This window comes from Prunus dulcis, chromosome 1 (genome assembly GCF_902201215.1).
Source record: "Prunus dulcis chromosome 1, ALMONDv2, whole genome shotgun sequence".
NCBI lineage: Eukaryota > Viridiplantae > Streptophyta > Magnoliopsida > Rosales > Rosaceae > Prunus > Prunus dulcis.
In genome coordinates this window covers 40009737-40031115 of record NC_047650.1, presented here as the reverse complement: position 1 = coordinate 40031115, position 21379 = coordinate 40009737, and the positions used below count along the sequence as shown (strand labels likewise).

The 21379-nt window shown below is 36.6% G+C and overlaps 1 protein-coding gene across 4 annotated transcripts in view; it reads right to left on the bottom strand.

The window, feature by feature from the left end:
* The window catches only part of LOC117616605 (BEACH domain-containing protein B), a 36951-nt gene that overhangs the window by 15410 nt on the left and 162 nt on the right, over positions 1 to 21379 (bottom strand). For 3 of the 4 annotated variants that reach the window (XM_034345977.1, XM_034345976.1, XM_034345975.1), the window contains exons 2-16: positions 20602 to 20826; positions 18396 to 18459; positions 17640 to 17871; positions 16566 to 16742; positions 15840 to 16163; positions 14365 to 14581; positions 13490 to 13558; positions 12547 to 13008; positions 12111 to 12405; positions 5414 to 5869; positions 5149 to 5307; positions 4905 to 5054; positions 2693 to 2848; positions 2454 to 2495; positions 1982 to 2326 (exon numbers count right to left, since the gene is read on the bottom strand). In XM_034345977.1, coding sequence (XP_034201868.1) covers positions 1982 to 2326; positions 2454 to 2495; positions 2693 to 2848; positions 4905 to 5054; positions 5149 to 5307; positions 5414 to 5869; positions 12111 to 12405; positions 12547 to 13008; positions 13490 to 13558; positions 14365 to 14581; positions 15840 to 16163; positions 16566 to 16742; positions 17640 to 17871; positions 18396 to 18459; positions 20602 to 20723 — 3270 coding nt within the window. In that variant the 5' untranslated portion in view covers positions 20724 to 20826. Of the gene's footprint in view, positions 1 to 1981; positions 2327 to 2453; positions 2496 to 2692; positions 2849 to 4904; positions 5055 to 5148; positions 5308 to 5413; positions 5870 to 12110; positions 12406 to 12546; positions 13009 to 13489; positions 13559 to 14364; positions 14582 to 15834; positions 16164 to 16565; positions 16743 to 17639; positions 17872 to 18395; positions 18460 to 20601; positions 20827 to 21379 lie in introns of those variants that run through there. The other variant, XM_034345978.1, reaches the window with a different exon arrangement.

Genomic DNA, 21379 nt, shown 5'->3' with positions numbered 1-21379 from the left:
TGAGTATTATTCAACTTCATATACATTACCGAGTCCTACACATTACAGAGTCCTAACTACTTCAACTTTGGGGATCAACGATGACATGAGAGACAGCCGACAGCCTTTGAGAGAATAACCAAACCAGAATACATAAAGCGAGCATCCAAAACCAAGAGCAAGTCAACAAAAACCATTCTTCCAATCCATGACATGCATACATTGACATACCAAAATTAAACGAAGAAGAGAAGGCACTAAAAGAGACCAATTATGGAGATGGTGGTGGCCTAGGCGCAAGAGTACCAATTAGGCTGGTTTTATTTACTTAAAATTTATTTAGTAGGGTTTATTTTAGCTTCCTCGTCCTTATGGGATTTTATTCTGTACTGCCTATGTAAGCAGGCCACTTTTGTATTTGGAGCTAAGTTTACCTAGAGATGTTAAGAACACAAGATTAAAGTTGAAGCTGTTGCCCTGAATATAGTGGAGTTTAATATTTTTGTTTTTGGCCTGAATATATGGGAGCTCACGAGTTAACTCTACATATAACCAACGCTGAATATGGTCCTATCCAATACTTGAGGCAGGAGTGGTACTATTAACACCCACCAAAATGTCCTTCCCACCCACCTATTAATGAAATTTTTACTTACAAAAATGTCCTCATAAAATTACTTAAAAGGACATCATTGAAAAACAAAAAACAAGAAAGATTATCATGTTGTTAACCCGCATGCATGGTGGCTACCAAATAAATAAAGGAAATCCCCAATGGGAAGCAGCGCCCATTCATCTGGCCACCACTGTTCAAAATTAAAAATTAAAACAGAAAAAAGTTGGGGGTTAGTGGTTAGTGGTATTTTAGGATATTGAGTATATAGGGTGGGTGGTTTGAGTAATTATTTTCTAATAAAAAACAAGAAAAACTATTAATGAAATACAAGACAAACAAGAAACAATACGGACAAAAAGTCCATCAGCATGGGTAGTGGGCTTCCACTGTTTTTCATAAAAAGACGGCACTAACGAAGCTATATGCATGCATTATTGGGTCTTCGTTTGGAGAACATCAAACGTGTTATTTTTTCCATGACCACCATCTTGGTACTGCAGGTATACCACCAATCCTTTAAAAAGAAAAGAAAAGAAAAGAAAAGAAAAAAGTATGGAGAGCGCAAACACCTGCATATTGCCTTATTGGGAGCTGGGGTTGGCCTCCTTTGGTTTTTTTTTTTTAAAATTTTTAATTTTTATAATTTCTTTTCAAGTTTTACAGAAATTGATATTTCTTGGGAGTATGATAGGGGCATGTTGAGTTTGTGAAGAGAATCAGCCTACTCTTATTTTCTTAGTCTTGTAGTTATAAAAGTGTGTTATCTATTCTTCAATTAATTTTCAATTGCTACACATATGGGAGAAACACTTATATGAAACATGCTATCCCCGGTATGCCACACGTGATAACTTTTCCATGTGGCAGTCTGTGATGGCCGGGGATAGCAAAACAGTGCAATCCCCGTTTCATACAATTTTTAACGCACATCTGGATACGAAAAACTAAAAAGCAAGGATTTACGATACAGTGCCTAATTTAGAACTATACAAATTTTAATTCGTATTATTTATTCTGACACTAAATACCATAAAGCCTAGACTAAAATTTTTTAACTAAGGCCTCAAAATTGTTTTGGGTGGCTCACCTCATTTTCATTCTACTCTATTTAACGAAGTACACTACACTAAATTAAAACAATACAAAAGCTTATGTACTGGTTTGGTATTTTAAAAAGGCACAACACAAAATACTTGAGCTAGAAGTAACTGTTCTTAGATTACTTGGTTCTTTTTTAATTTGTTTCTTGTTGGGTTGTGTGTGACTTTGGTTATACATTCAGGTTCCTGATGGATACCTTGTCCATCTTGTCTTCTCTTTATTCAATAAAATAATTGTTTCTTAATAAAAAAGAAAAGAGTTTACAAAGACAGAAGCAGGACTTACAGAATCATTCCCACTGAAGTCAAAGAAGGCAGTAGGTCCCTTTTCATTTAGCATTGACAAAACACTGGACAACAACAGTGAGCAGTACTGCTGCCGGTTCCCAATTTTCTCGCTTCGGAGAAGCGCAAAGATTTTGCGGATGTCCTTCCCAGAAGTGCTGTGCCCACCAACAACCTGAATTAATTGGGCAATTTTCAAGATGACGCTATCATTATCTTCTTGTGAAAACCAATCAAGAAGAAAATTAAGCATTCCTGCTCTGACACAGGAAGCCCGATTGGAAATGGAATCCCTCAGTAATTGCTGAAAGACATCAAGCCCGTTATGCTGAGACGAGTCACTGCTCTGCCCAATCATAAAATAGCAAGTAATGATATAGTAGGTTATATTTTTCAACAACTGTAATTGCAAAGTAACTATAATGATTTCAGAGAGAAATAGAAAAGACCAATAATAGAAATGAATCACCAACCTCCCGCAAAACGCGGAGATAAAGTATGATCACGTCTTCATTCTGCAAGAAGAAAAAAGTGAAGAAAAGAAGTATATACCCATGAGTGAGGTGTAGGACTCAGGCACGCAATTCCATAGCCATACTTGGCATAAGTATAAAACTCATAAATAAAATTAAATCTGGGGCATTATGGAAAAGAAAATCCTGAAAGAGGATATTACAAACTTTCTGGATAAGGTTTGCATCATGTAGACCACCTTTATTTTAGGGCCTGATTTCATATCAAACTTTCCATCAACAAGCATATCGAGCAACGCATTCAAAAGTCCTTCACTTGAGCGTGACTGACAAAACTCCAACAGTAAGCTTTGCAATGTCTGGTATCCCTTGCCAGCAAGAACTCTAAATGTAGCCTGCAAAAATATAGCCCATGAAGAAGTACAATTAGATAGAAACCTAGAATTACGAACAAGAAAATGTAGTACCCATATTAAAAGCATATGCTGACATAATAACGCCAGCATATTTCAGAGTCAAGCAACCCAGGAAAGACAACTTAAATTTACAAAACAATTATTTTTCAAGGGATATTGAATTCTTATTGAATCTAATAAAAATAAACACGTCCAACATATAGATTGGCCAAAAGTTAATTAATCGATTTGATCCTTCAAAAGGTGCACCTGGATGAGTACATAATACACCTATAAATGTCAGGATACAAAACCTTCAGGTTGCTTCTATAGTAGGGTTCCGTTCTGCAGGATGTGGGGACATTCAAACACCATGCCAGGCCATTCGAATGCCCGGACAAGTTTAGTGATCTCCCCTATTCAGGGCTGAGGTTTAGGGACTTGGTCATGGGCTCTAGGGCATAGTTTCTAACTTTCTACACCCTAAAATAATTGACCCTATTGGGGGAAAGCTGCAAAATAGTGTTCCTGCCGAAGAAAAAATGTTTGGGGTGTTCAATTGGCCTGAGATCTCGCATCTGAGGGTTTGGACATTTACTTGTTTATTTATGATTAACCAAAATGCTTATTTTCAATTCAACAAAGGATTAAATAAATTTAAAAAAAAAAACAGAAATCTCTTAACCAACAAAAGAAATTCTATGAGAACATCTTTATGCAATTATATTCTCTATTATTTATTAATGTTATTTCAATTGTGCATTTAATACATTCTTACCGATTCATCCTTATTGTGGAAATATATGTATGGTTAAAAATATGCTTATAGGACCAAAGCAACCCTAATAAAAAAGTTTTAATGCGTACTGCAATTCAAAGTAAGAATAAGATAAACCTAACCGCAGCGCACCACATACCAACTAAATTTAACCTATTGTATACTATTGCGTACAAGAGCAAACCAGTTGTTTCCAAGAAATCAGCCTGGGCTATGTTCTAATTTTCAAATATTAACCCGGCTGAGAAATGACTTGGCCCTGTTGGTTGGTTCAGTTCCATTAAATACAACCAAGTTGGACACAATTCATCTGTGTGATTAAAATGAATCCCTTTAATATGTTTTCATTTTCCAATTTATATATGCTAGTTTGTCTCTACTTTTCTAAATGATATCTGACTCAGGTCTTCAACTCAATCATATTTCTACTATGACTCAATACATAGTATCAAGATTGTTATAAAGTGGGTATCAATCTATCTCATATGCATGAAAAAGAAAAAGACGGATGAAAATATAATATCGAATGCATACCTGAGGGTGTTCTGGGTATACAACCCACTCTTTCCACGTATATGTCATATGTTTATCATAGATGTGCCATTTTATAAAAGTAACATGTTCAGATGATGACTAATTGGTTCATTTAGGGTCCGTATAGTCAGTGGCGGACCCAGGATTTTGTCCAGGGGAAGGGGTGGGGGTGCATTCGAAAATAAATTACAGTGACTAAGTACAAAATTCCAGATTTGAACATTGATGACATTAAATTAAGCAAAAAATATCAAGCCAGACTTGATTTCTTCTCAAATCATGAGATCAAGGCGGACTTTCCCATTGGTTCTTTTAAAACTCAAATGAGTAACTCAGTTTATCTTCTTTTTTTCATAAAAAAAAGAGAGCAGGAAGAAATGGCTTCTGTTCTCTTTGTGCTTGGCAGGAAACTTCAACAAGTCTATAGGTTTCATAATACATATCAAATTGACCCTCAATTCTCTATGGCACTGGCACATCCATCAAATAAAAAACGCAAAGTACCAGTGAACCATCTGGATGAAATCATGAAACTAAATTTGACACACTGCATTCAACCAACAAGATACTAACATAAATTAAGCACTCAAGCATTCTATAATGGCTAACAAAGAGAAACAAAAACCATGAGAAAACAAGGATCACCTTCCTTTATAGGAAACAAATTTTTTATAAAATAACATGGGAAAAAATATACAAGAAAAGATGGACAATATGTCCATCTAGGTTTAAAGATAGAAATACCTTTGAGGCATCATTGCTTGCAAGCAGACAGGTAAGAGTTTGAAGGACATTCAGAACCAATTTTTCTCCATTAGCCTCATCAAGGTTTCCATTTAGTAAAGAGACAACATGCAAAAAGCACTCTCCATCGCGAAACAAAGTCTGATAGTACTGAATAAAACTCAAATTCATGAGACACTGGAACGTCATGTATTAACAAAAATAACTATCAAAAATGGAGGGGGGGAAAAAAATCAAGGCATACCACGGGATCAATCTGGAGCATATCTCTCATTCCGACCAGTAAACTGATAGACAGTTCTGCAAAGCTTTTCTCCCGTTCCTTTATTTGAGTGAATGTTTCTAAGTATTTAGAGCATAACTGCAACTTTGCTCTTTGATCCTCCTCAGATGATGATACACTCTGAAAAGTAACAACAACAAAAAATCCAAAACAGAATTAAACTTAATCAGTGATAAACACTTAGTGTCAACAAAATATCAAATGAACACAAGGTTTATGGGAATACCTTCATCAGCTCAAATATATGCTTAAAGACATTTTTTCTCAAACCTTCTTCCCAGAATAAATCAAATAAATAACCAATACATTCAGAGCTATGCAGAACCAAACTTCTAGCATCTTCTGCTGTTGAGAAAAATTCCATATAGAGCTCCATAGACGTCTCCATGCATTTAAGCCATCTTTGCATTGTCTCATGTGAATTGGATTTTCGATTATTTGGAACCACTTCAACAACGTTACTCTCAACAGAAGGGCTTGCATTCACAAACCTTCTTGATTCTTGGGCTTGAATGCAAGCAACTTTAAGCACACGAGGAAATGCATTAACTGACTTAAAAGAAGCAACAGTTTTCTCAGCTGAAAGCTGTAATATACGAATCAGACTCTTGGCAAGAACACTAGCAACTTCAGGATTGCAAGCAGACTGTTCAAGGGAATCTAACAGAGCAGACAATTCAGGCTGCCATACACAAAAGAGGCAAGAAGTAAGGAAAGATACAGAAAATTAAGATGCAGATGTTGTCTTGAAGCCCCGCAATTACTATGACAAAAATAACAAAAACATCAAAAACATTGACAATTTGTTCGTCCCTCACATGTATGCATTCAAGTTTACGAACATGTATAGAGACGCATATGTGGAAGCCCTTCAAAAGATATTTCTCAGGGCTACACATCATTTTAATCTGCTGTAAGTATGGTAAGAGGAGAGGGTGGGATTTTGGGAGGATAGTTGGCTGAGGAAGAAACACCATTTCCCAGCATATTTTTTTTCTATTGCTTAAAAACAATAAAATAACATAGAAAGTGGACAAGATGGCCACTACAAAGAAAGCACAAGCAGAGCAGAAATATAAATGCTAGCGGATGCTAAAACAAACCCAACTCCTGACACACAACGGCTTTCCAGTTGAACCAATTGTCTATAAAAGATAAACCCTTAAATTCTGTACCAAAACCGAACATCATCCCGCAACTTTGACCAATTTCCATGTCTTTAAAAAAGCCATTCTTTATTTCCTGTTGGCGTGATATATTAGGTTCAGGTTTATTATTATTTAATATAGTTGACTTTGTATACTTACCTTTTTTGTATACTTTGTACATCTTATAAATACCTCAAAATGAGAAGAATAAAATCATTCCATTCATTCAGATTTCTAGATGATATCAGAGCAATCGATCTAATTGGCTCTACTGCGATCTGAAACCCTAAAAAACCCTAAAACACTCTCTACTGCTGCCACACATATCTAGGGTTTTTTCCCTTGTGCCGTCCCTATTTTCCTTCTACTTTTTCTGCTGCCACCGCACCTCTCTAAGGTTGTTTACCCTGCTTCTGTGTTGCTGCAGCCTTCTAAACCTTCATCAAGGGTATATTGACCTTGGTGTTGTTACCTCTAACACTAAACAAAAAACCCCTGCCAATATGTCTACTCTTACCAGTGACACCCACTGTTACCATTCAGCAAGACGTTGCTTCCTCTCCGATCAACATCAAAATGGATGGAACATATTATTGCCTCTGGTCCAAGGTTTTGGAGATGCATATCTCTGCTCGTAAGAAATAGGGCTATATTTCTGGTACCAGCGCTGCACCCAACACTTCTTATCAGAAGTATGAAGAATGGGTGGCTGAGGATGCCTTACTGAAGTCATGGCTCATCAGCTCCATGCATACCAATCTCATGTTGAACTTTATTCAATGTCAAACTGCGAAGGGTGTGTGGGATACGGTGAAGAAGGCATGTTGTGATGCTTCTGACTCTTCTCAAGTCTATGAGTTGATGAAGAAGTCCGTTCAACTTCGTCAAAATGGTTGGCCCTTATCCACTTATTTTACAGAGATGAATTCTCTCTTCATGGAATTGGACAATCATCGTCCGAATGATCTTGAGAATCCATCCAATATTGCTAAATTGAAGAAGCGTACTTCTAAAGAACATGTCTACATATTTCTTGCTGATCTCGATCACAATCTTGACTAAGTGTGTAATCGCGTGTTGGCTAGTGTACCTATTCATGATCTTAATGAGGCTTATGCCATGGTGCGTCGGCAGGCCCAACGACAAGTCACTATGACTGCCGAGGGCTCCACTGAGGCATCGGCTCTTGTGGCCAAGAAGGTTCAACCTTACCCAGTTCCTGACTCTAGTCCTAAATCCATCCCTTCTGGGTGTACTTACTGTAAAAGCAGAAAGCATGTGAGGGAAAATTGCTGTAAAGTGGTGGGATATCAGGAGTAGTTCAAACTGAAACAGGGTGCCCGCAAGGATAAACATAAATCCAAAGAATATTTAGTCTCATCGGACTCACCACAAACGGCCACTGCCTCTCAGGTTTCTTGTCCCTCAACCATTACAGGTAATATCGGTTGTGTTTTCTCCTCTACCTCTACACGGCCTTGGATCATTGACTCTGGAGCATCTGATCACATGACTAGTGACTCTTCTCAGTTTGTTACTTTTACTCCACCTCATTGCAGCTCAGCTAAAGTAGCTAATGGTGTTCTTACTTCTATTCAAGGGGCTGGTTCACCTAGTTTGACACATGCTCTGTCATTGTCCTCTGTCCTATATGTTCCCTCTCTTTCCAATAATTTGCTCTATGTTCGTCAAATTACCAAACAATTAAATTATTTTGCAACCTTCTTTTCCACTTATTGTATTTTTCATGACGATTGGAATTGGCAAGGAGAGGGGTGATCCGGATTATTTTGAAGAAACCGACTCTGCTGGCCTTGTGTTTCAAGTTGATGGGAATCCTACATCAAAACCAGAGAAGATTATGTTATGGCACCATTGCTTAGCATATCCATCTTTCTTTTATTTGGAACACTTATTCCCTAGTTTATTTACTAAGGTTTGGAGTTATAGTTTACAGTGTGAATATTGCATTTTGGCTAAGAATCATCGAGTTACTTTTCGATCTTCCTCAAACAAAAGTAAACAACCTTTTGCTATTGTTGGTGCCAAAGTAGTTTGTATTAGTTATTGATGATTGCACTAGAGTTTGTTGGATTTATCTTATGAGGTAGAAAAGTGATGTGACTTCTACACTTCCCAAATTTTATGAATTGATTTGTACGCAGTTTTGGGCTCAGGTGCAGGTGTTTAGTTCTGATAATGGGAAGGAATACCTCAAACATACTCTTATTGATTTCTTCCATACACATGGGATTATCCACCAAACGACCTGTGCGAATACCCCTCAACCAAACGGGATCATAGAATGTAAGAATCGCCATCTCCATGAGGTGGCCTGATCCTTGTGTTTCACTATGCAGGTTCCGAAAAAGCTTTGGCTGCTGCCTTTCTTATTAATCAGATGCCCTCTCGTGTATTGGATTATCAAACTCCTCTTCAGGTGTGGTCTACCTTTCATCCGATCCCTGGTCTCCTTTACTTGGATCCTAAGGTGTTTGGATGTGTCTGTTATGTTCATATTCACTACATCCACCGTGACAAATTGGATCCCTGGGCTCTCAAGTGTGTTTTCCTTGGGGTATTCTTCTACCCCAAAGGGTTAGAAGTGTTTTCATCCTCGCATGGGCAAATACGATGTCTCCATGGATGTTGAGTTTCAAGAACAATTCTTATTTTTCTCAGGACATCTCCAATTCTCCCCTTTAGGGGGAGCATCTAGATTGTGAAGGTGAGAAATTGGAGTTTACCGGTTGATGAGATTTTGGGCTTGAATCATAGTGGGGCAGATTAACAGACAGACATTGAACCTCAGGGGGAGTCAACTACGACTATAGAGGGAAATGAGCCTTTTGAGGTGCTCGAATCATGTGGTTTACAAAACATATCATAAGAGAGAAATTTTCGACTATATTGTCTCTACTGAAGTTGACGGAACTGATTCTGCAGCTAACCCCTCTCTTGATACCACTCCTCTATTCCAATCGGCTTCCTGTAAGAACGCGTCTGTAGAAGCACCATGTGACGTACAAACATCGAATCCTTCTTCTCCTTTGTCTGTTGATCCTAACTACTCAGTCTCTTTCTTTGAACCCAGTTGCTGACGGTCAAGAGCAAAGATGCCCATCCCGCGTAAGGAATAAACCAGATCGTTTTCGTTTCTCCTCTATTAATTGTGTTACTTACCCTATTTTTTACTGTGTCCTATCATAGTCTTTATAAATCTAATATAGCCTTTGTATTTCATTTGTCTTTTATGTCTCTTCCTAACTCTTTTCACGAAGCTCTAGAAGATCCAAAGTGCAAATCTGCAATGATAGTGGAAATGAAGGCTCTCCAAACAAATGATACATGGGATATGGTGAATCTTCCTGATGACATGAGGACTACAGGTTGTAAATGGGTGTTTACGGTAAAGCATAAACCAGATGGATCAATTAAGAGGTACAAAGCTCGGCTTGTGGCAAAGGGTTATACTCAAATTATGGAGTAGACTACTTGGAGGCGTTTGCTCCAGTAGCCAAGATGAACACAATTCGGGTCATCCTATCCCTTGCAGCCAACTTGGATTGGCCATTACACCAGTTTGATGTGAAGAACGCCTTCTTACATGGAGACTTACAAGAGGAAGTATACATAGATCATCCTCCGGGGTTTACATCAAAGGGGGGAAAAGTGTGTAGTTAAAAAAAGGCACTTTATGGCCTCAAATAATGACCAAGAGCTTGCTTTGGCAGATTAAGTCGATCTATGAAGGATTATGGGTTCAAACAATCGACCACACTCTGTTGATTAAGCCTGATGGTCACAAGATTATTATGTTAATTATGTATGTGAATGACATGGTGGTTACTGTAAACGATGCACGTGAGATTGAGGAACCCCAGAGTTACGTAGCTAAGTAGTTCGTGATGAAGGATTTGGGAGCTCTCAAGTACTTCTTGGGAATAGAAGTATCTCGTTCTACGCAAGGGATATTTTTATCTCATCGCAAATACATTCTAGATCTCTTGGCCGAGACTGGCAAGTCAGCATGTGAACCTGTTGACACCCCAACAGTGGTGAACCACAATTTAACAATTGATACAGACCAAGTACCAACCAACAAAGAGAGATAGCAACGGCTAGTTGGGAAGTTAATTTATTTGGCTCAGACCATACCTGATTTGTTATATGTAGTTAGTGTGGTAAGCCAGTTCATGCATAACCCAGGCATTCAGCATATGGAGGCTATAGACCATATACTTCAGTATTTGAAGTCATCTCCTGGTAAAAGTATCTTGTTCTCTAAGAATAAAAACTTGGATATAGAGGGTTACACAGACTCTGACTATGCAGGATCTAAGTTTGATAGGAAGTCTATATCTGGTTATGCGTCATTCGTATGAGGCAATCTAGTAACTTGGAGAAGCAAGATGCAAAAGGGTGGTTTCTTTGTCTTGTGCAGAAGCTGAATATTGAACTCTTCATCATACTATGACATAATTGATTTGGTTGAAGATCCTAATGAATGAACTTGGATTTGGCCCCACGAAACCAATGGTGTTGTATTGTGATAATACCACAGCCATTGAAATTGCTAATAATCCTATCCAACATGACAAAACCAAACACATTGAGGTTGACAGACAATTCATAAGGATAATATTGTGAACGGTATCATTACTGTGCCTCACATCAAGAAAGCATACCAGCTAGCTGACATGATGGACCCATGCAGTTTCTAGCAAAGACTTCCATACATCACTATCCAAGTTGGGCATGTGTGATATCTATGCACCAACTTGTGGGGGACTGTTGACGTGATATATTAGGTTTAGGGTTTATTATTATTAAGATAGTTGACTTTGTATACTTACCTTCTTTGTATACTTTGTACATCTTATAAACACAACAGAATGAGAAGAACAAAATCATTCCATTCTTTCAGATTTCTAGATTTCCAACCAAACTACCCAGAGCACAGCCAAACGCATGCAATCTCACATAACTTGCGCCTTTTTCCTCCAAACCACGCAAATTTTGAGTTAATGAAGTAATATTTCTTTCCAACAAAAAGAAAAAGAATAAATGTAACATGTCTTTGCGGGATGCAAATTCGTGCACAGGATAATACCACAAAGAACTTTCCATCATTTAAATCAAGATGCCGGGGGGATATCCACAAATCCCTCAAACCTGCATCGGACTTGAGTTAGAAACTAGGGCGCAGACATCAATCAGAGCCATGGTGTGTGTTGCATTTTCTTTTGCTCAAGATACAATTTTAGGCCAGTTTCCAACAACTTCAGCATTCGCGATTAACTGTAACTAAACGTAGCTTTAAATCTTGGTTGTCTCTTGTAGTTAGCTCAAACCTCAATAACCCTAATTTATGTTCTACACATACAAGTCATTTGGTTATGTTTTTGTGGGTGCCTTAAGTGATAGAAAGTGTAAGTTTGTGTTGTTTACTTAATCTTGATAGTTGATATGTGTTATCCCTCGGGTTTGACTCCTAACAGCTTAAGCTTTGGAATGGAGAAACTTAACAACCACCATACAAAAACAAGAAGGCATTCCTTAATAACTTTATCAGCCTTACGACACCTAATACCCATATGAAACCCTAGAACCACTTTCGCATCCATACTTATATTTACTAAGCACAATAAAACACCATGTACTTATGGACACTAAAGTGCAAGTTCATTTGACCAGTTATCTTAAACAAAGCATGTAAGTACAGTGAAGAGTAAATGTCGGAAAACGCACATCATCAAGCAAGCGGAGACCTACCAAGTTATGTGCACTTCCATTAGAAGTTGCAGCGAACTCCACAAAAGAAATTACTTCCATTTGGAGAATATTGTTGATGCCACTAAAAGCAGAAAGTAGTTCAGGAGGGGACTCCTCGTATGTGCAAAACTCTCCAGAAAGGTCATCAGAAGCTGGTCCAAAGTAGAAAAAATTCTCAGAAAATATGAGTTCCCAGATTCCCTCGTCCCGAAATACTTTGAGTGATGCAGGGGATGAAACAAGAACCTTCCTAAATGCATTCAAAACACAATGTTGCAGAGTATTGACAAAGACCCTACAGATAAGGAAACAAACATGAAAAAAGAGTCACAAGAGAACAAGTACATTAAAACTGAGGTAGCAACATCTAATAAATAGTAAACAATATCTAACAAAAGAAACATAAGATGGTACATTACTGCTAATAGAAGTTCACCTTAAGTGGCTTGGCAAATCATTTTGATTTGAACAGGCCTTAATGCAGGGGAACACTGTAACAAGAACCCTCATAACCCATTTGATTGAAAGTTCACCATACAATGAAGAAACTGCCACAGCGGTCTGGCCAGTGGACGCTTCGAGATCATGAGATTTAATATCTTCTGAAGCAGGAAGAAAAGAACAAAATACCCTGCTCAGCTTCACAGCATAATCACTCCAAAGTTGAGAGTAAGAAACATTGGCAGGAAGTGCCACAGAAGTCTCTGCTATATGGTTTTTCACAGTATTATCACTTCCAAAGTCAACCATAGGCATTTGGAAATCAAGCTGACCAGACATATCCTTGGTCTGCTGTTTGTACTCTTGAAACATGAAAGCAGGTGAGCAAAAGCTATTTGCGAATTTTTGAACCCTCCCATTTTCACACAGAAATTGCAAGTTGCTGATATTTCCATAGCTGCACACTTGTCAAGGGAATCAAAATTTTATTTTTTTTTATTTTTTATTTTTTTGCATAAACTGAGAATCATTTGTGGCACAGATACAATCTCCCCTAGTATTTGGTAAACCACAGTAAAGGGAATAATGAAAAGGCAAAACTTCAGCCTTATTGCGTCAAAAAGAAATCAATTGAATAGTAACAGTACTTTCCTTAAATCATGAGGGGCTTACAATGTCAAAACAAAAATGCAACACTTCATTCAATATATGCATCCATGCAGCATGTATGCATTGAAGGACTCCAACAAATTCAGTGGGTACAAGCATAAATCCAATAAACACATAAGGTATACAACAAGAATCACAGTTCTCATGTATGGGGAAAAGGGGATCAGGAAATCCAAAATACTGTCGACCAAAAAAACCTCCAACATACCAATTTAAACAAAAAGTACAAAAGCTTCATAAGTTAACCAACGAAGGACACAAAAGGATACACGGCCTCTTTGAGAACTTCCAGAGAGAGAACATGGAGCTGGAAAAATTTTAACAAGGTGTTCTCATATCTGCAATCAAATATCAGAAGTATATTAGAGCTTACAAGAGAAGGTACCGTATAACACAAAGAGCCAGAAGTTCCCACTCAAACAGGAAATATCCATCCACATATAATTCTCAGTCACTCTGAGTCAAGTCAGAAAAACTTTTAATTCACATAGTAAATCAATTCAAATCAGAGAAAGGTAACTATGTTCGTTAAATTACTTCATAAAAAGCAAAATGAAAGCATATGCAATTATGTTAAACAGATTCCTCCTTTTACAACTGCTCTTGGTAGTCATATATATTTCTATATTCAGGGTAAATGTTTCTTTAGGCACCAAACTTCTTCGGCCCTTTTTGCATGACTTGCCACTTAATTACCATGGATAAATATGAATATGTTCTTAATATAGATGCATGCATATTAGAATATGCAGAACTAAAAAGGCAAGGTTTCATCTAAAGAAAAATCCATAAATAAACTAATGGATACTCTTCATCAGGAAGAGCAGTATTCCTTTGTCAAAATAACCCCCGACGCCACCAACTAAAGCTACTTATGCTTTACGTGACCAACCATCCAACAAACAAAAGATTAGCTTTAACTGCATAATCTCTATGTTTAAGGAGATCAAACAGATATACGACCAAAAAAAAAAAAAAGGATCAAACAGATACGGGAAGCATTTCAAAGAAATTATCTCACTCTTGAATATAATTCCCCAAATCAAAACGAAAGTTGTCCACTATTCACTAACATTTTCAGAAAATTTTGCACATATGATAGCACAAACCTCAAGATGGAAGACCAAACAAGAGTTAGTATTACCTTTTCTCAACAGCAGAACGTTTCGACATTAGCCCATTACTTGACGGTATTCCAAGACCATCCAACAGAACTTCAAGTCCTCCAATGCTTTTAAAATGATTTTGACCACGAGGGTTCTGAGATAATGTTGAATGAAGAATTCTTAAAGACAAATCTAGAAGTGATGTGTCCGTCCACCGTTCTTTCATGCTTAACCTTCTGATTACACGCAGCAGCTCTGGAACGAGAACAATCCCCATCAATGAAAATATAGATACAAAGAGAGTACAGGGTTTACAAAAGGCAGTATCATTGTTTGGACATAAGGAATATCATACAGATGCCATAAGAATTGGGGTCTTCAGGCAACTCAAATGCTACCCAAAAGCTAAAAAATGAGGGGCAGGGCCGGAAAAGAGCAGGATCGCAGGAGAACAGGAACTGGGATGGGGTAGTGTAGGATATCCTCATGAATTATGAGCACTGAACCCAACAGAAACGTAACAATACTAATAGCACACGCCAGGGACAAAATATGAATTCATTCAACTATTGAAAATATTTCTTTGTAATATGTTTTATTAAATAACTTAAACAGTTTGGAATACATTCAAAAGCAAAGAAGGAAAATAAACAAAAAGAAGAAGAAAAACAAAAGGCTGCTGGAAAAAAATAGACTAGAAGGCACAGGAGATAATTGAGTTTCAAAATATCAAAAAGAACATACAAAACAATAGCTATAAAAGGCACAACAAAATAGTAAAAATACCTTTACCTAATCAAAATGTTAAGAGAGAAAAAAAAAATTATTAAGTGAGGATAACATAGTAATTTACAATCTTTTAACATTTAGTTTTTTTTTTTTTTTTTTTTTTTTTTTTTTTAAAGGAAAACTAACAAGAAGACATGTTATACCCCCACTCTACCTTAAAAATATGAGACTTTTTTTCTATTTAAAAAAGAAAAGAACAAGCTAAGTAAGTTTCTGAAAATTACCATAAAAATAAAGAGAATTTCTCAGTAAACAAAAGGCCAATTCGTGCATGCCAAAGGGCTAATAATAATAATAATATAACAGTAGCAATAAAAAGGGAAAACAATTGAATTTATTTAGCACTTCTGATCTTATTTCCTCAGAAAGGAAATTTAATAATAATAACAACAATCATATATATATACATAATAAAGAAGAAAAAGACAAAAAAAAGGTCATAAATATAGATTAAATATTTTCTAAAGAAAAGTACAAATGAAAATTAATTTAGAAATTAAATTAAATCATGTATCCAAGATGTCCAAACTGTCCCGTTAAATGTCTAAGCTGGTATGACTAAAGAAAAAGTTATTTTTAATAATCTGGTGCGAGTTTCCAGTGTGTATCACCAAGTTGAGATATGATGTATTAGGTTATAAATAAAAAGTTCCTGCCTCATCTTCACCCCAAAAAAAAAAAAAAAAACACAAAAGAACAGGAAAAATATATTTGCCTACCTTACCTACTAACCAATTAAGTCCACCAGCTTCCATCACAGACACAACTGCCCTCTGATGCCATCGTAACCTTATTTCACTAGAAGGAACCTTTGAACTACCAGAAGAGTCAACTGGAGATGTACCATCCCTTGAAACAGAGCCTATAGTATTACTATACAACTGACCTTTCTCATATACATTTGAATTTAAATCAATGAAACTACATATTATTGACACCACATATACAAGTATTTGTTGCAGGAGTCCAGTCCTCTCCACAGTATAATCAGATGACTTTTCATCAGCTGAAAGTGCACCACTTATCGTTTTAAGCTGGACTACAACCCCTGAAGTAAAAATAAAAAACCACAATGTAAAATTAGCAATGGTATCTATAGACCTCTGGGTTCAACAGACGTTTTGCAAGATCAAGTTAATTCATTAGGGATATTATGACTTCCTTTAAACCTGGGTTAATTCATTGAATGCTTGAATCCGAATGTTTCACTGATTCTATTCTATTTATTAAATAATAATTTTTAGTGCAATACTGTTTTAGACAATGGAAAAAATAAAAGAATAAACTCCTCAAACCAAATCTTTTTTCTTGTTCTCTATCTCCACATAAGTGGCAAACACAATCTAAATCCAAGAGACAATGAAACTTCCGGCACTACTGGACATATTTCGAACAAAATGTGTCACCATAAAAAAGAAAGTGCACTAGCAAATAATATCACATATAATACCTTTCATTAATGCCGTCAGCTTTTGAATCCCACCATGGTACCCAAAAACTCTGCAATTGTGCAATGAACGGGTAACAATCATAAGAGCATCCAGGAGTGGCATTCCTTCAGATATGATATTTAAGGTTGTGGAATGGCTAGAGAAGTCTGCTGATGAACGAACTGTACTGGTGTTTACTGGATTAACCATGGGAAAAACAAGGTAAACCATAAATGACTTAGCAAGAAAACCAAAACTGAAGGAAGGAAGACTACACTTATTAATATAAGAGGGATAGAACAGCCATAAAGAAAATAATTAACCAGATATCAAGTGCTAACATATCAATCTACCATGACCACATTCCTGAAAAAGAATTCACCAAATGCCTTCCAAAAAGGAGGGTGGGGGGGGGAAAGCACACATAAATTCACATTGACAATAACTTTGAAACAAGATACAATAAAGACGGCAATGAGAGAAGTCAAATGAAAAGTGAGTAGTTACAAATTTGTCCCAAAAGGCATATCAAACTCCCAAATTTTTCATGAATACCTACCATGCTGATATACAAGTAAAACATTTTTATGCAATAAAATTATAAAAGATACGACAAAAGGCAGCGATTAGAAAGGGAAACATTTGGAGTACTTTATGTACAACCATGCCAACAGCCTCAGTGTCAGTGTTCATAAAATAATGATACTAAAATAATAATTAACAAAAGCAGAAGTACGAAACACACGACAACTAACTCTAGGATTGCCTAATAACATTTTGGGTGGAAAGCAGATTTGAAACTACGAAGTCAGTTTCCAAAAATTTTACTCAGCTTGAGTAGAAAATGTTTTTGTCATGTCCACGGTAATAAAATAAATAAATAGTAACTTCCAAGTTTGGGATCTTAACATTTGGCTAGTGAAGAAGGCCATTCTCAATTGGACTTTATACGGGATATCAAGCATAGGGCCAAAAAACTGTCATAAGATAAAGAAAGAATTATTGTTTCACAAAAATTTTACCAGAAGAATTTAATATAGGAATACCGCACACCAAAGCAATTTTCTAAAAACCAAACAGGAAGTTCAACTTACACTCTGCAACCATAGCAGTTAATTGTGTAATCTCTTCAGTCAATATTAAAATGACTTCTGCAGGATGCCCAGCAAAGCAGCCAATAACTACATCTGAGTTTGATGAATACTCTGCAGTTTGGATGGTAGTTGAAGCAACCTCTGAAATTTGGCCAGAATTTACTGGTTCCCAGTTCTTGTATACAACTAGAAACTGCTTGAGAAAAACATGAAACAGCCTCCTCTTTTCCACCTATACATTGAGTGAACAAAAAATATATCACAAAATTATAAGCATGTGACAACTAGAACTCACTAGGAACAAGAAAAGCTATTATTGTCATTTTCTGATATCAATTTGTGCCAAAACAAGGACAAATTAAAGTGAGTTGGTCTGATCTTGTACAAGGCCAGCCAGTCCCCAATCTCAGACAGGAATGTTATGGCTGCAAACTGAATTTTATGTCTGACAATTGACCTAATGATGTATTTAACTAGTGTCCTACTTAGGAGCCCAACCCAAACGACAAAACATTTCCTTACCCTTTCTTGTTTTTTACAAAACAAAAAGGAAGAATTTCTTTGTTTATGGCACGACAAAAAATCCCTTGTTTCAAGTCTTGGACATGGTTCATAAGAACATTTTATAAGTGGCCTAGACAAAATGTACTTACGTATATTACATCAGGAAAAAAAAAATCATAATTACAAGCAGCCTGTAGGTAGCTAGAATTTTGGGATAAAGAATTTGAGAAAGTAATAAACTTCCAAGCATACCTTATCAATAGCTTTTTCGTATCTATCCCAAAGGATATTCAGGACAGCTTCATCTCCAACTTCACTGGAAAAATAAAGGCCATGTCATCAAAATATTCATCCTAAAATAGTTAATAAATTCTCTTATAAAAAAAAAAAGTAGTAAGTAATTCTGCACATTGATGTCACAAGATAGTGTAAAAAAAGGAATGACTAACAGCAGAATAAAATAAAATAAAATCAAGGTACCAAATGGTTTACTGAATCAGACATCATAAATTTAAAAATAATGACTTCTTCGATTTGCGGTACCATACAACGCATGCCCATATTGTGTAATTGCATTGTATGGTTGAACAGCAAATATGTACAATAGTTACTCATATAGCTTGCCTTAATGTTGGACCTGAAAATTAACAAGTATAACAGTTTGTCTGTCGGTATTAATGTAGAGAAGAGATTAGAGTCGTTGGCTAGGATTTTGGGTTGTGAGTTAGGACTAGCCACTTGGAGAGTGACCCTTGAGTTATTTGGGACTTGATTTGGGGGCAATCTGTGTGCTTTATATTTCCGGGATCCAGTTGTTGAGAAAGAGAGGAAAAGATTAGATAGGTGGGGGAGAGAATGTCTTTATAGGAAGGGAGCACTTACCCTGATTCGGTCGGTCTTGAATAGCATTCCCACTTATTTTATGCCCATTGCAAAATAAAGTAGCTAAAACTTTCGAAAAACTCTAACAAGGGGTTTCTTTTGGGAGAGGATCGGAGAGGGGAAAAATGATCATTTAGATAGATGGGTTCGGTGCACAAACCAAAGGACGGTGGTTGGTTGGCTTTAGGAATTTGGCGAAAGGAAATAATGTGTTATTGGGAAAATGGTTGTGGAGAATCCCTCTTGAGCATTACCCCTTGTAGAATTTAGTCATTAGGAGTATGTACAAAGTCCAATAAATGGGTGTGATTCTAGTATTCTAGAGAGAGGTTCGTTTGAAGTTCTCGGAAATATCTTACTTTTCTCATGTATTGCAATTTTTTGTTGTGCATGCTTTCCCTATCCACAATTCTTAGAGATTGCTAGTCAGGTCTTAGCCACAGGACACCTTTCAAGATCACCAGATGGTAGTGAGATCCTATGAAAGGCTTTTGGCTATCAATATTCTCTTCTAACTCTTTTTCTTCATATGAAAAATTTTCATTAAAGGAAAAGAAAGAGTACAAAAACAGAGGACAATATGTCTTACGGCCACAAGATTTAAAACAGCCACCAAAAAACTACATCAAATAGCACAGACTACCAGAACAATACTCTAAGATACTACAGCTTTCCAATCAGACAGTATAACAGAAAAGGAATATCCCCTAAATTGTGGGTATACTGGAGCCCATGAAATAGCCGAAAATCGGACTCTCTCCCACAATTATCAACCTCCTCCCCCCTAACATCGTCAAATGCCCTTCTTTTTCTTTCTACCTAAATGAAATTCTGAAGAATTCTTTCTCCAGATATAGTGTGATCGACACATTTCTTCAAAGGTTCAATTTCCACTCAGCTTTAGCCTTCATATGGGCTTTTTTAATCTGTAGGACACTATGATTTGGACTAAAGACTTATATTAGCCCCTGCCCTAAACGAAGTTTTATTAATAACAACCCTAAAACACAGTAGAAAAACTCAGTGAACAAGAGGTCCGCCAACATCTTGATACAACTCTCATAAAAAAAACATAACCAAATTAAGCATATGACATCATAAGTCAAAACTCTAAAGACCACCCTACAGCAGCTCCTCAATCTAACAAAATTACAGAAAACGAAAGCTCTCTAAACGATAGAGCTGTGGCGGAGCAACATCCCCAAGAATGAGATGCAAGCACCGCCACTGGGCTGGAGACAGTGAGGCCTATAGGCTAGCTTTGGGTTCACTTTTGTTACTAAGGGAGGAGAATAAAATTCTCAACCATTCATTTTTTTATTTTTTTTTCAAAAAATTAGACATTTAATTAGCTGAAAGTAACTAGGATCCTTCCAAATATTCCTCAAATCATGCAACAGTAATTAAACATATCAGTCCTTTTATTACAATAGTTGAAGTACTTTACTGTAGTCTGTAATCAATTTAATATAACATCCCCACCAAAGAAACCACAAAACCATAATTTACAATAACTAACATGCCAGATTAAAACAATCAGTATTCAGCAGTAATCATCACGGTGAAGCATAAGTACCTGAATCGGATCTTCGGACCAGGGGGAGAGAACTTCTGAGCTTGTGACCCTGAAGCAGAATCTCCATCATGGCCACCAGAAGTCCTTCGAATTAGGTCAGCAACACCCTTGACAATATTCATGCTTCCCCACCGCCAAGATTTATATATAAGTCAATGCTTCATTATCCAATAGTTAGGATACGAATGGTAATTCCAGCCCATCACCTTCAACAGGCTCGCCTTTCTATTACATAGTACATAAGTCACCATTAAGTCAGCAAAATTGCTCATACACCCTAAATCATACTGAAAAACTGCCACCTAATCCACAAATTTTGGAACCAGTGGAGAAGGACTAAAAATTGGTTGCAGGAAGAATTAACAATGAGAGGAGCTCAGTTAAGTTTCTACAATAAATACACTGGTTAAAGTTGACTTTCTGTGTTCTTAGAAAATATACAATAAAATCTTCTAAAACCTCCAGCTCATTTTCCATTCCTTTCCTTTAACTTGTTCGCAAACTAACAAAAACACTATCCAACTATCAGAAAACTAACACTTTCATGAAAACACAGCCTGAATTCAATTCAAATAAGCTGCTAATAAATAATAAATAATTACAAACACACATTATCCAGGACAACATTGAAATATCTGATAAAATGAATGCCGATAAAGATGGTAACTTTGAAAATAAAAACAATTTAAAATAAAATAATAAATAATAAAAATAATGGATCAACGATGAACACTCGAACTCCATGATTGAATTATATAATACAAATTCATCAATTTCA